Below are 13,901 nucleotides of genomic sequence, written 5' to 3'. Positions count from 1 at the left end.
TAATATGCACAGTGAACACAAGGACCTTTCACTTTGCACACAGTCTTGTGGCGTCTTAAAAAAAAAAAAAAGGACGACGATCGAATGAGTTGCTGCTTTAAAATGTGGCTTTCAACGCTTAATCACATGAGGTCCTCCAAAACGAGACACCTCATGCTTTAAATGCGGCACATCTCAGGATGTTCCCCTGGGGGCTGTGAGTTGAATAATACAATAGCACATTCATCAGCTCGCTAATGCTAATTAGACGGTTGCATAGAAACGGGAATAATGTACAGTGATGTTCCCCATGCCTTGTCAGCCCCTGTTCTCTCGGTTTCTAGCAATACTCACAGCTGCATTTCGGGTTAAAGTAAGAAAAGAAATAGCATCCTATCTAATCTATTAGGTACCTACGTATAAAAACAAAGAAAGAGGAAGAAAAAAAGATTGAAATATGATTATCTTACTGTCGGTTTTATCTCTTCACGTAATCATAATGTATTTTATGAATAAAACAGACACGCCATGTATTCATGGAGAGGGTGAAACGAATGCAGCTTCTTTGAAAAGGTGGCAACAATTATGGCCGCTTGAAGTTTAAGAGAGAACGGACGTCAGTCAGCTCAAACACGAGGACAGACACGTTCCGAGTGACGACCACCACAACATGAGCCGAGGATCTTGATTTCAAAAAAACTTTTGAATGTTCCTCGTTTGAAGCTATCCGACTATCAGTGCTGTCCAACCGTTTTCAACGGCGGCAGCTCGGGAATGGCGCACTCTTTAATGTCTGATAGGAATCAAAGGGAAGTCCTTTTGTACCTCCTTTTGATTCAAAGATGCTTTCAATTACGGTTTTGCTCTGTGTCGCCCGATAAACGTTGAGCTCTGAAGTCGGATAATTTAAGTCGAGCTCTGTGTGCTGTGTTCCCGTGCTTTGATTCTTGCCCCAGCTGCACATCCAGCACGAGCAGAGTAAAAACGTTGTTTATAGTGAATGTTACTTTCAAGTTGTCTTTGAGCGATTGCGGACATTTCTCAAAAGCAGTATTTCGTCTGTGGTTGGAATGACATAGCAGCGAGGTCACAATAGCTGAGACGCACAATGATCCTACAGCTGCATGTTCTCAGGCAGCTGTGCGTGTGTGTGCGTGTGTGTGTGTGTGGGTGCAGAAAATGAACTGAAGCCACATGACTGACATGTCAACTACCTTCCTTAGCTCAGTGTAAGTGATACTGATACCTGCGTTCCCAAATACGTACCACCACCCCGACATCACTCTGAAGCTGCCTGACGTGTTATACAGGATACCTGCCAATTTTGTCATTTTGCTTTAACAGCATATGATACGGCAGCTGTTAACGGGTCAGTCCACCCCAACTCGCAAACAAAAGATATGCTCTCACATAAGTCTCACCTCTATTGCATCGGGGTGGCAGCATACATCTCAGAGGGTGACATCTTTCAACCTAGCCAAAATGATCTGCATGGCTGGATACCAGAAGATGTACAGTGAGAGAGAAATATGTTTTGAATGTTATTTTGCTGAATCTACCCTTTATTAAGTAGCCTGCTAGCGCAGGATGGGTTTAGCCTGTTGCTAACTGTGTTCCCCCTTTTCAGCAAGTTAACCTCAATTATGCAAATGTGTCAATCAGCTTGATTAACACTACTCTGGGACACGGGGTTCATCAGAGTGGTTTTTTTTTTGTGTGCATCTTTTTAGGAAGCACGTCGCGGCTGCGTGCAGAGGAATTTTTTTTTTTTTATCTGGTTAAAGCAAAGACGACGCTCAATTCATAAGTGAGCTTACTTGGGGGACTGGAAATGAATATGGAGATTCGGCAGCAGCAGCGCGAGAGTGAAAGTGTCAGAAATATTAGCATTATTTTCGTTCCAAATCACACGACGACAGCAAGTCCAGGGGTCTTCATCTTAAAAGTGGGGATATTTGCATCCACGCAGAAAACTGGAACGTGACAGCACCCGCATATCACATGTCACATTTGCATGCATACATTACAGTCCCCTCTGTTTTCATTTGACACTGACAATACCACTGCTTGCCATCAAAATCTTGGATGTGCAACAGCACAATTGGAGAAAATGTCCTGACGGGTTTTTTTTCCCCACCACAATGGGCATCAGACAGACAATGGATGACAATGTGCATCATTGCATTACGAGTCTCTTGGACCCTATGTGCATCAAATCAATGTGAAGCTGAAGGGAAATGTGTAGCTTAAACATAGTAAGTCATTAAATCCACTATGGCAAAAGCTCTGATGAGGAAGGGGAAAAAAAACAAAAACAAGATCTTTTTGTTCTCGCGGTGTCGCTAATGATTTGTTACACCACCTTACCATTTAGAATTCTGAGGTTATGGAAAACATTGCTGCCTTCTTGATTGTCACTACACGCGCAGTGTGCAGCATCATCTTTGAAATTCATATGCAACTTTAGCTCGAGCATAATGCTGTAACGACACTGCCAGAAGGTAAACAGTGTGTGATTACAGCGGCGCATATAAAATACAGCTTGGAACTGTGCAAAAAAGAAAGAAAGAAAGCAGAGGAGACATCTTTAGCCAACACTTCAATCCTCGGTGTGTCTCTGTATCAGTGTGAATGCTTTCTGTATTAGCTAAACAAACTCATGTCTCAAATGAGTGGAGGGATTAGTTCTATGCACTTGTGAAAAAGACCATTTCTGCCCTATAAGTGCGACCACAAATTTGTAGATTAATGATGTAGGGGCTTATGTTATTGAACTTGCAGCTTATTTTCTCATATTTTCAAAGGCTGCCTGCATTTTTCTTCTGCAATTAGAGTTGCTCTGAGGCCGGTTCTCCTGCTACCGAACACGGTTTTGTTTCCATCCGGCTTTTCTTATCAAACTGAACTGTATTCAGTTTTGTTGTACTTTCTACCCCTGAAAACATTTGTAAAGCCCTTTTCGCATTTGTATAATGTTATGAAATCTGCATTGTTAACATCAGCATTCTTCTTCTCCTGTTTTATTGGCACAACAACTGCGACTGCATTACTGCTCTCTCCGCTGTCAGCAGATGTGCCATGTGTCTTACCCTGCCACTGCCATTGTTGTGGCATGAATTAGTGTCCTTCTACTATATACGAATACAAATGTTTACTATGTGCAACTGCACTAACTGCGTCAGAGAAACATGTGTTGACAGTGTTCAGTTGTGGTTTTAGGTATCCGGTTGTTTCACAGTAATTGCCAGTTTAAATACCAGCGTCTGAGCTTGCCCTTTGAGGGAATGCTCCGATATGTGCTCGCCTGCATGGACGAGTTTTTGACAGATAGAGGATGATCTGATTTACATCCGTAATATGTGAAGGTCTCTAAGTGCATTAAATAGTCATGATGTCTGTGCTACGATGGAATCATTTTGTAAGCAACTCACGGCACACGAATACAGACACATAGAAACATACTGCACGCGATCGATATCAAAGGCACTTTGTGATCAATGTTGGAATTAATTGGGAGTGTCACAGGGACCAAAGTGCTAAGTTGTCAGATACTGTTTAACAGCCGTTGAGCTGGTGTCAGCTTTGACTCCAACTGGCTTCACTGATTGCTGTTTTTTCTTTTCTTTCTTTAAACTAAGTCTGCGTGCATTTCACTCGTTTCCTTCACTCGAGCTCTGTTTCAGCAGCAGGGATGTCAGCTTTGGTTTCTCTTTCTCTGTGTATATCTTATTGAGTTTTCTTCCTTAATTCAGTGTTTCATCACTGATCAATGTTTTATCACTGTTTTATCTTGACAATTGGACAATTGCCGAACCACTTTTTTTGCTGTTAACAGTGGACCCCTGAGGTTTCCTGGGTGTAAAAAAACAACAACTTTGAAATGCTGCCCACAATTTAGGCCTCTTGGATCCAGCCTGCCTGGCCTCAGCGCCAGTTATTTATGGGAGTGTTTCAGCAGGGCTTCTGTACAGTGAGAGAAAAAGCCTTTGATCTTAAATTGAGGATGCTTTCCACATCTTAGTGAGGAAGGACACTAGTCAATATTTGGCCTGAGGTTATTTAATTTGGAAAAGGAGTTTGATTCATACATAAAAAAATTCCAATTACCCTGTCAAGAGTTGAGCGAGCCCAGAGGAGGCTGTTTTAATCATACAGCTTTATCAAACTCTTTAAATTGAGTTTAACATGGACAGGATCATACATTCCGCCTCGGGGAAGGTGATATCCCTTAATTTGCCCTAAACAGCAAACATTTAAAAAAATCCATGTTTAACTAGAATAACTTCTACTGAATAAATACTGATCGCTCCTTTCCCTTTTAATCGCTTCTCTCCCTGTTTGTGAATCATAAACTTTGTAAGAAGATGTCACCGAACATGAGGGATGGATAAATACTTATTGTGAATGGCATGATGTATGCTACACGCAAAAACAATCATGTACAGTGTTGGCCACGTGATTCACATCCATATCAATCAGTTACCAAAAGAATGGCTCATTGTACTTCGAAATTATTCCATTTTCTGAAAAATGAACAGACAATAATTTCCTAACTCCCACATTTGTATGCGACTCTCGTTCCCCCGCATTGATGAGCAGGTGCTATTCCATTTCTTCTGTCAAATAATGTTGTGGTCAGGTATAAATCTAGCATGTGTCCGATCTGCAGGTGGTCACAGCTGGACCTCCTGTCTTACCATTCCTGAATCTATTTCACAAAGATATTACAGAGATCTGAGGTGCTGTCAGATATTTCCCATTCCGTCTTATCAGTGGAGGGAATGATGTCTGGCACGGCAAACAAAGTATGTGTAAAGTCCTTAAATAAGGCATGAAATTGCCGGGATTCGCGAGGCGCCACGGAGCCACGGGCCCCGTTGCAGCCGACAGGTACAGCTGCTCACCTCCAGACTGCACGCCTCCCATTAAAGAGCCCGGCGCTCTGAGTCAACACTTTTAATGCAGAAAATGACTTCATTCATTTTCCATTATAAGAACCACGTTTAAAAAAATAAATAAAAAAATCTGCCGACACAAAGCGCGGCTTATTTCTCGCCTTCTCCACAGATGAATTTGCATACATCGGGGGGGCCAACGGGAGAAGAAGAGCTTCCCCCGTTTTAGACATTTGGTCATGGTAGTGTTCCAGTGTGGGAATAAAAAGGAGTAAGCAATTCACTTCACTATACGTCAGCTTTCAAAACCCGGTTGAGGAATCCAGACACGTAACACATTTAGAACCCTGCAGATTATTTGGTGACTGACTTGTATATTGATGAGCGCGTGTGTGTGCGTGTGCGTGTGTGTGTGTGTGTGTTGTGTGTGTGATCAGATGCAACATTGATATCTCAAGAAAGCCTTTAACTCACCGGGGAACTGGTAGCTGTAGCTGGGTGCGAATCCAGTGTATCCGCGGCCGTACGTTGCCACAATATTTGGGTAGCCTTTGAAAGAGAGGGAGGAGATTAAAAGGAGATGAGAAGAGAACGACTAGAAACAGATGTGATACCAACACACACAGGCAAACAAACACTGGGATTTAGCTGCTTATCCACTTCGAGGGGGGAAACAAATCTGGAAAGGCTGGCTTTGGAACTCCTGGGAGTTCTAGAATAAGCAAAGTGTTCTCGTGTTGTCAAGCGCATTCTAATTGTACTCAATATCCCGAAATATTACACTGCAATAATCCACACATTAAATATGAGCCTGAACTAGTTCAGATTAGGTATTACATTTTGGAACAGTACTTTTCATATGCAAAGTCTTGTATTGTGTGTGTATTATGTGCTTGCTTTGTTTTGAGAAAGAAAAACAACTGCAATAAGCAAGAAGTGATTTATTTTAAGCCTCCTAAAGAGGCAGCACGTTTTCATGGCTCATAATGTTAATGGTAGACTGTTAACTCAATTGTGTTGGCTGTATGTGCAGTTTGACAACAAGCCTCACTCTCAATCAATGGTCAACTATCACAATTACATCACCCCATAATCTTAATTTTGCTGCTCTTGTTGTTTTTCCTACAGCACATATTTTACACAATCCCTTTGAAAGCAAGTTTTCCCTCATGGATCAATATCCTGTTTAATCATATTATATTTTAACACACTTAAGGTACTGCAACAGGAGCCTCAAGGCAGTTTTTTTTGTAATTTATTATATTTTAGTTTTTTTACTGATCCCCATCATTCGTCGGGGTTAGATCTTTATTCGGGCCGGGTATCAAAACCTGGTGCCAAATTCTTTAATGTCTAATTTACACTTAGTTTTTATTAAACCAAAAGATCTCGGGCATTTTTATAGCTCGGAGTAATAACACTTTATAGCTGCAGCACTGAAATGACAGTGTGAATATGGCCGGATGCAGTTTGTTAAAAAGATGCTGTGGGCACGAAGCGATAGCTGCTCCTCATTCACACCTCCGGCGTGGGATTCATTTGTGTGTTGTTTTACTGGTTGACACAAGGTTTAACGGTTAATTAAAACCGAATTTAAAACTAACTTGTTATCTATAGTAAGTCTCTCAAGAGCTACCAGGGCGACCGGTGTTTTATGGAAATGGTAAGCATGTGCTAAATGTGTTATGAGGGGTCTCTAAAACCCAATAAATAAACATTAGTATATCTGATGTTGCAATGAATTATAGAAGACATGCACGGTACCAAATTCTAATCTAATGTGTTGTTGTTTGTGCCTCTGTAATATTTGGTAATGTTAGAGGCAGCAGTTGGCCTAGAATAGTCTCTCTCCGGTCCTAAAGCTGTCCACGGCTCTGACCGCCTGATGCAAACAAATTATAAGCATCAGAAAATATTTATGAATCAATTTTGGAGGTTAACAAAAAAAATTGGTGAGATGTTGATTGTAGATCTGTCCTTGTTATGGGGCGTATTTCTTGTCCATAAAGTGAATAACCAGTCGTATCAACATTTTAGAGAGCTGCTACATACAGTATAAGCACATATATCTTTGTTAAACCAGTACTAGAAGCTGAATGAATATAAAACTGGCTGAGGATGTGAAATGTGACTGCAAATTGCCATCTGTAAAGCAAAGTCAAAGACTGTGTGAGGGCACCGGCTTGTTCCGGAGCTGTGCTGACCCCGGATGGATGCAGAGTTCCAACGAGGCCAGAAGAGGACCCGGTGTCATCCGAACAATTTAAGAGTAGCAGATGTATTGTTCATCTGCTGTCATGATTCTTATTACAACCACAGACCCCGCCGGTTAATTAGCTGGACAGTTTTCAGACAGAAGCAGCTGTGGGCGACATATTGAGAAACGGGTTGTGTGTGAGGGAGCAGGCAGCTCGGAAGCGGGACGCGAGCAAAGCAAAGACATTTCAGAAGAGCCCGGTGTGAGAGTCGGCGAGAATTTGAGCACCATCAAAGGTAACGTAAACATAATTAACCCTGTAATTATGGTATATGTCTCAGTCTTTAGCCGTTTTCCTCGAGCTATTATCACCTTCAACCTTAAGTCGGGACTAAATTGCCTAATAAGAGGAAGTCCTTTAGGCCAGGAATGAGTCACTGGAGCCAACCTTGATAACTCTCTCTTCATTTTGTGTAACTCACCCCGCAGAAACAGACCTCCGAAATCTCTGTCGGGTTTTTGTGTCCTCAATTCTTGTTCGAAAAAGTATATTTTAGCGTGATAATAATTGTCTGTTGTCACATTTGAATTGTAACTTTTCCTTCTACACGCACACAGCGCAGGCTAAAAGAGCTTACGGTAAATACGAAGGCGTCAAAACATATTTTGCGTGCACGCATTATTTGAGTGTGTGCGAGAGTGTGTGTGCAGGCTGTGTGCGCGTGTGTCCGTGTGAGCATGTGTGTAGATGCATCGTTCTGTATGCCTCAGAGCCTGTGCCAGCTGGAATCAGAAAGGTTGACCTTGGTCATAAATATCTAATCAGTGTTTGCTGTCCATGAAAAAGTTCAATTTATTCCTGACCCAATGGGAAAAAGCCTCTCCCAGACCCTCTCCCCTCTCTCGCAGACAAAAAAGAAATGCAACTCAGAGAGGCGGTGAGCGGAGCCTTAACCTGGTGCGGATGAAGAAGGACGGAGGCAACACCAGAGAAATAAATAAATAAATGGAAAAAAAAAAAAAAATCCTCCATCAGCTGCTGATGAGAAGTCATCACCAGGAAGTTACAGATGGATAGCTTTCACACAACCCTGCATTGTTTGCTTGGTCGGAAAATAACTGTGATATGATACAATGAAAAGCCATCACCGACCGCAAAATATTGGATATTATGTGTTTGATACTGTCTTACTGTCAAAACAGAATAAATGCCAAACTGAAATTGTTGGCTTAGATACCGCAGCTCCTCATACTCCCTTATTTCAACATTTTCTGAAATGGCAAAACCACTTCCCTCCGTCTGATGTACTGCATTACAATGGCTTTCACATTACTAACTGAAGACTCTGCAGCGAGATGTGTGCACCGAGTGTATAAGGAGAGGGCTATAGAGGGGAATATGAAAGGGTCGGGAAAGTGGATTAAGATACATGCTGAATTAAGCCACTATCTCATGCAATCCTGAGTATGTGCATACAAACAAGAGAGCGGGAACAAAGAAGAAAGAAAGAGGAGAACCCAGCATGTTTCCTGCCATTTCACTAAATGAAGCCTGCCATTGTGTCTGCCCTGGCGGCGGCGGCGGCGGCAGCCTCTTAGTGCTCTTATTTGCCTTATTAATATGCATGCTAATGTACCTATTTTATGGCTCAACAGTTCTGATTCACTTTAAAATCAATTATCCATCTGGTACACCCATACCTCGCCCAGGCTCAAATGTGTATTAATTTCAGCAAACATACATCGGGCGCAACACAATAAAGATAAATGCCTCGATTAGAGGCAGTAAACAAAGGAGCTAGGGATGGCTTTAATGAGATTTGGCACAAAAGGAGCTTACACTTTCTTAAATAATGAGCCTAGGGTCCCCGTTTTTTCTAAATGCAAATTATATAAAGGAATGTTTCGCTGTCCTTGTTCCAATTTCATTTAGATAAGAGTGTCTCCAAACAAGTTGGCTGTTAATATTCTCACATGAACACATCACTGCCTTTCTGCCTACCGTCTCCCAATGGAGAGGTGGGTGGGTGGGGGTGAGTGTGTGGGGGGGGGGGGGGGGGGGGGGGGGGGGGTGATGTCCTCTTCACCGACACATTAGTCTGTAATAACTTCCGAAAAGTTCACTGTGCTTGTTAAATGCTTCTAACGGATGAGATGGAGGGGATGGACTTAGATAGAGCTGACACAAGCACTTGGCCAGTCTCATCAAACCCTAGACCACAAACGGCTGTATAATCAGTCTCGTGCAAAGGTCGGCCCTGGAATAACCCTGACAGTGTATGTGACTGTATGGATAAAGAATTGGGAGACAAAGACAAATGAATGAATAGATATTCAGGTACTGTCGGACATTTGTTTGCAGCCCCTTCACTTTCCTGGTTTAAAAAAAAATAAAATGATCGTGAAGCTCAATTCTTATATGTGACCGGTTCCCGTCAATCTTCTAAAAAGTAAATGCAAAACGAGCGGCGCCAAACTATGACTTGCTATCGACCTTCAAAGCCGCTTCGAGCATTACCTTTCCTGGTACAAATAAAAATGCATGACTGTGGTTCTGCTTGCACCTGCTACGAGGGGTGGAGGCGGGGGGGGTCACTTGCACGGCAAAACGAGTCTCTTACAATCAGCTGCATGTCTCTTTTGCTTTTGAAGGGGGAAGAAAAATAAATCTTTCATGCGAGGGCAAATCCATTTGGCTGGGTCGCACATACAAATTATATGCATAGGAAATGTGAACGGACAGACGGGGAGATCGAAAGACGGACAGAAAGACAGACTAGTAGACAGTGGGCGGGTGGGGAGGGAGGGGGTGTAGAGAGTGCAAGAGTGTTAAATAAAAAGGGCCACAGGCATGGGCTGGATGGTAATGATGAGGGGTGGGCCAGCAGCTGAGGTCCCTGTAGATGAGATCTCTCCCTGACATGTGTGTCCCCTTCATTACCCATTAAGGGGGGCACAGTGATGAATCCTTAATATGACATTACACCAATTTTCCTCTTCATTTAGCCTGCTAATGTGCTGGTCTGCTCCTATATGCCCGGGGGCTGCCTGTACCAGACTCCACCAGAAATAGACCGCAGTGGCCACCGGTGGCACACCTTGAAGCAGCCTAATTAGGGGCAGTGCCCACCTAATGGGGCTATCTAGGCGAGAGTTTGCATAAGTTGATTTTTTTATTTTTATGGTAGAAATTGTTGTCATGCACGTCTGGCATTACCTCCCCCCCTACAAAGAAAACCCATTTTATGTTGGTTTCTTTGCCAGTTATATTTAACATAATTCAAAGAACGCATATATTTTAGAGGTTCAATATTTCTGACCTTTTCTGCAGATTTCAAATGAATACGCTATATAACGGACGTATATGCATCACCTGTCAGATGTGTGTGTGCTATCGTGTGAGTGTGTGTGTGTGTGTGTGTGTGTGAGACTCACTCAGCATGCCCATCCCCAGCATGAAGGCATCCATGGTGTAGGGCAGACCCCTGGCTCGCCCTCGTGTACCTGGTGGGAACATCACCTCCTTGGGCTGGGCCTTCTTACATTCTACCTATGTAGACAGACAAACACGCACACACACGCGCACACACACACACACACACACACGCACACAAACACACAGAGACAGAGCATTAGACAGTGTAGCTACACAACCAGACAGATCTGACAGGGCTGTCTCGGCTCTTTAAGGCGGGTTTGTCTATTTGACTTGCACAGCGCTAGATGTTTTCCATGGAGGAAAACAAGACTGAGTCAATCTGAGCACCTCGCATTTCGGAGGAACGTCTCGAAGGAAAACTTACAATCATGCTCCTCCCGCATTAAAGCAAAGGTTATTGCTCCAGTGAGCATGTGCCCGAAGCCTCAGGGAAATACAAGCTTAATACTTTCCAAGTGTTTCTGAGACATCAAGGCAGGAGAAGCTCCGCTCTGCAATGCCGTTACCACAGTCCCACTGTGTGGCAGTGTGTCCAGTGTCTTTGTGAAAGGCACTTCTCTCCAAACACAGAATAATCTCAAAAGCAACTGACAAAATCTCGATGTTTTATTTAGTCAAGTCTTGCCAGGGCAGAGTGTTTAAAATCTGAAGCCGGTCCAAAAAAAGAAAGAAAGAAAGAAAGAAAGGGTTTTAAAAACTCAATATGTTTTTTTAGTGTGTGTGTATCTGTGTGTGTCTGCTGGGCTGAAGTCCCTTGTGCCCCGCAGTCCAATTCCACCTGCGGCACCCATATCTCTCTCTCCCTCCCTCTCTCTCTCTCTCTCTCTCTCTCTCTCTCTCTCTCTCTCTCTCTCTCTCTCTCTCTCTCTCTCTCTCTCTCTCTCTCTCTCTCTCTCTCTCTCTCTCTCTCTCTCTCTCTCTCTCTCTCTCTCTCTCTCTCTCTCTCTCTCTCTCTCTCCCCCGGTTCTCCCACACGCGGGTTTTCTTCATTTCCCATCTTGGAAGACTGACATCTCCTCCTCCTACATAACACATTTCAAATGAGGGATGTGACAGGGGGGCAGATGAGGAGAAGGAGGAAGATGAGAGTCCTATTTACCACGTATCTATCCTATCTCGATGAATTATAGAGAAGCGCGGTCGGCTGACGAGGGTGGCACGGTCTAGTGTCTGTCGGTTGTTCTTTGGTAGGCTGAGACTGTTCACCATGCTGCACAATCTATTTGCTCCACTGCCTGCTTGGCATCAGCCTGTCCATCTGTTTGTCTGTTTGCCTCCTGGCTCTCGGCGGCTTCTCCCTACTGCCTCCACTTAAGCAGGGCTTTCTCGGCTGCAGCGATTCACATGTCATCCTGGGCCTGCTGCACAAGACAGGCTACCAGCGCCGCGTGCGCCCCGACCAAGGTGCAGCCCCTGCATCCATACAAATAGGCTCGCAACTCTTGACAGCTCGGCAGGCGCACATGACTATCCGCGCACAAACTCATTCCCACATGCACACGACGCCCTGTGGCGGGGTTGCCGAGCTGAAATGAAACTTCACGTCCGCGAAAAAGTTTCCGCGCTAAATGGTTTGTAATAACAAACTGTGGCGGAGACACAGAGCTAGAGATGTGAAGAAGGAACGCTAATGCAAACGGTTTGCATCACAGAGGGAAAGTTGCTGCGTTGCAGAGCTGTGATTTGTTGCTGTTAGCAGCCCTTTCATTTGAAGCAGACCGACGAAAGTACACAGTTCCCTCAGCCACTTTGTAGCTGTCACAGCTCCTCTGCTCTCCGTGCTCGCCTGGAATGGTTTGACATTGTGCTGAAGAGAGCACAGGCGCTCTTATCGTCACGGAATGACCCCCCGGGCATGGATGTTAGCAACTGGGTGGGACAAACAGGGCCCGTTAGAAAATCTCAGCACGCCGCTGAGATTTTTCACACATGTTCACATAGCTGGGCGACAAATACGGTCTAGTTCAGAGACCGTGTCTGCTCCGGCGTCCCCCCCCCCCAGCAGCCCCAGCCACATCCAGCTAGTTGGACGCTCCAGGTAGCCTGCTGGGAGTGAGACGGACCCGGGCGTGAGTCATGTCTACATGCTCTCAGATGCGGATCTTTGATATTCAGAGGGAGGGCTCCTTGTCATGGAATTTTTTTTTTGTAAAACAGCCAGGAGCCAGGATCTGTGGTAGTGTGAGAGTGTGGGTGTTCACCTGCTTCAAGAGAGGGAGGGCGGGAGGGCGGGAGGGAGGGAGGGAGGCAGGAGCTTTCAAGAGTGAACCAAGTCAATGAGAGGAGAACAGAGAGACAATTGACTACGACGCACTGCGAAGACTCAGCAGTCGCAAACGCGGGGGATTCAAATTTTACCATGCGGAAAGTTTCACAGACCGAACCTTTCGCCACATGAACAGTGGGGGAGCGTTCAATTTGCAGGCTATCATTCTAACTGCAAGTGAACTGTGGCTTGTGTAACTTGTCAAGGACTCCGGATGTTATGATGGCAGCACAGTGTTGTGTTGTGAAAAGTCGGTGAATGGAGGCCTTTGAGCTCCGTTGTGCCTCGTAGAGAAAAAAGGAACCCCTTTAACCTGCCTCGCCTTCACTGGCTTAGAAGTTGCATCATTTTGTGCATCTGAGAGCCTCAGACATACACACAGAATGCAAGACAGCCGACTGTTAAGAGTGGATTCCTGCCACACAGGGGTGACAATGTATGGTTACCTCAACCTGCGAGCTCTCGACATAAATCGAGATCTTTTCTCCGACTCCGCTGCACTGACATACTGCAGTTGATGGCTTATCTTTGAGATTTGTGTCACCGAGTAAGCCAAGATGAAGTCAGAGGAGGGAGGAAAGCAGAAAGCCAAACAGCAGAGTGCATACACTCACCAAATACTGTTGGCGATTACCACAACTGGGAACTCTTTACTGTTAGTTTGAGCGATTGGAGCTGTCATTCAGACTCCATCACGCCGCATGCAGCCGTTTAAATTAAAAAAAAGGGGGGGGGGCGGGGGGCCTTGGATCTCGTCCAAGCAACCTGCAGCCCAGTTTCCTGTAATCCAAACCAACGACAGGAAATGACCCCAAAACGATGCGTGCAATACGGAGACAGATGTTGACGTGCTGTGTAGGAGCCCGTGGATAACAACCGATGATCATAGTCACCACGTTGAATTTTTGTTTCAAGTCTTCCAACTGGAATGATGCCACTTAAGAGTTTAGTCGTAAGGCTTCGAGACGTATCAATTGTATTCATTTGTTTGCGCATTGCACGGTATCGTGTAAACACCGTTGAATGGGGAAACGCACATAAAAGATCGTGCTGGAGCTAATTTGCAGCGCCCCTGTCCTTGGGCAAACGGTTAAATTCAGAGTGAGACAAAAAAGCAATATGATA

General features: G+C 44.5%; 1 protein-coding gene across 10 annotated transcripts in view; it reads right to left on the bottom strand.

Moving 5' to 3' along the window:
• LOC306704674 (RNA-binding protein Musashi homolog 2) overlaps positions 1–13,901 on the bottom strand; it is a 219,498-nt gene that overhangs the window by 37,109 nt on the left and 168,488 nt on the right. For all 10 annotated transcript variants that reach the window (XM_079171130.1, XM_079171131.1, XM_079171128.1 and 7 more), the window contains exons 9-10: positions 10,507–10,621; positions 5,349–5,423 (exon numbers count right to left, since the gene is read on the bottom strand). In XM_079171130.1, the coding sequence (XP_079027256.1) occupies positions 5,349–5,423; positions 10,507–10,621 (190 nt within the window). The remainder of the gene's footprint in view (positions 1–5,348; positions 5,424–10,506; positions 10,622–13,901) is intronic.

This window comes from Pholis gunnellus (assembly GCF_910591455.1).
Source record: "Pholis gunnellus genome assembly, chromosome: 13".
NCBI lineage: Eukaryota > Metazoa > Chordata > Actinopteri > Perciformes > Pholidae > Pholis > Pholis gunnellus.
Note: the sequence above shows the minus strand (reverse complement) of the source record. Positions and strands in the feature narration are given on the sequence as shown.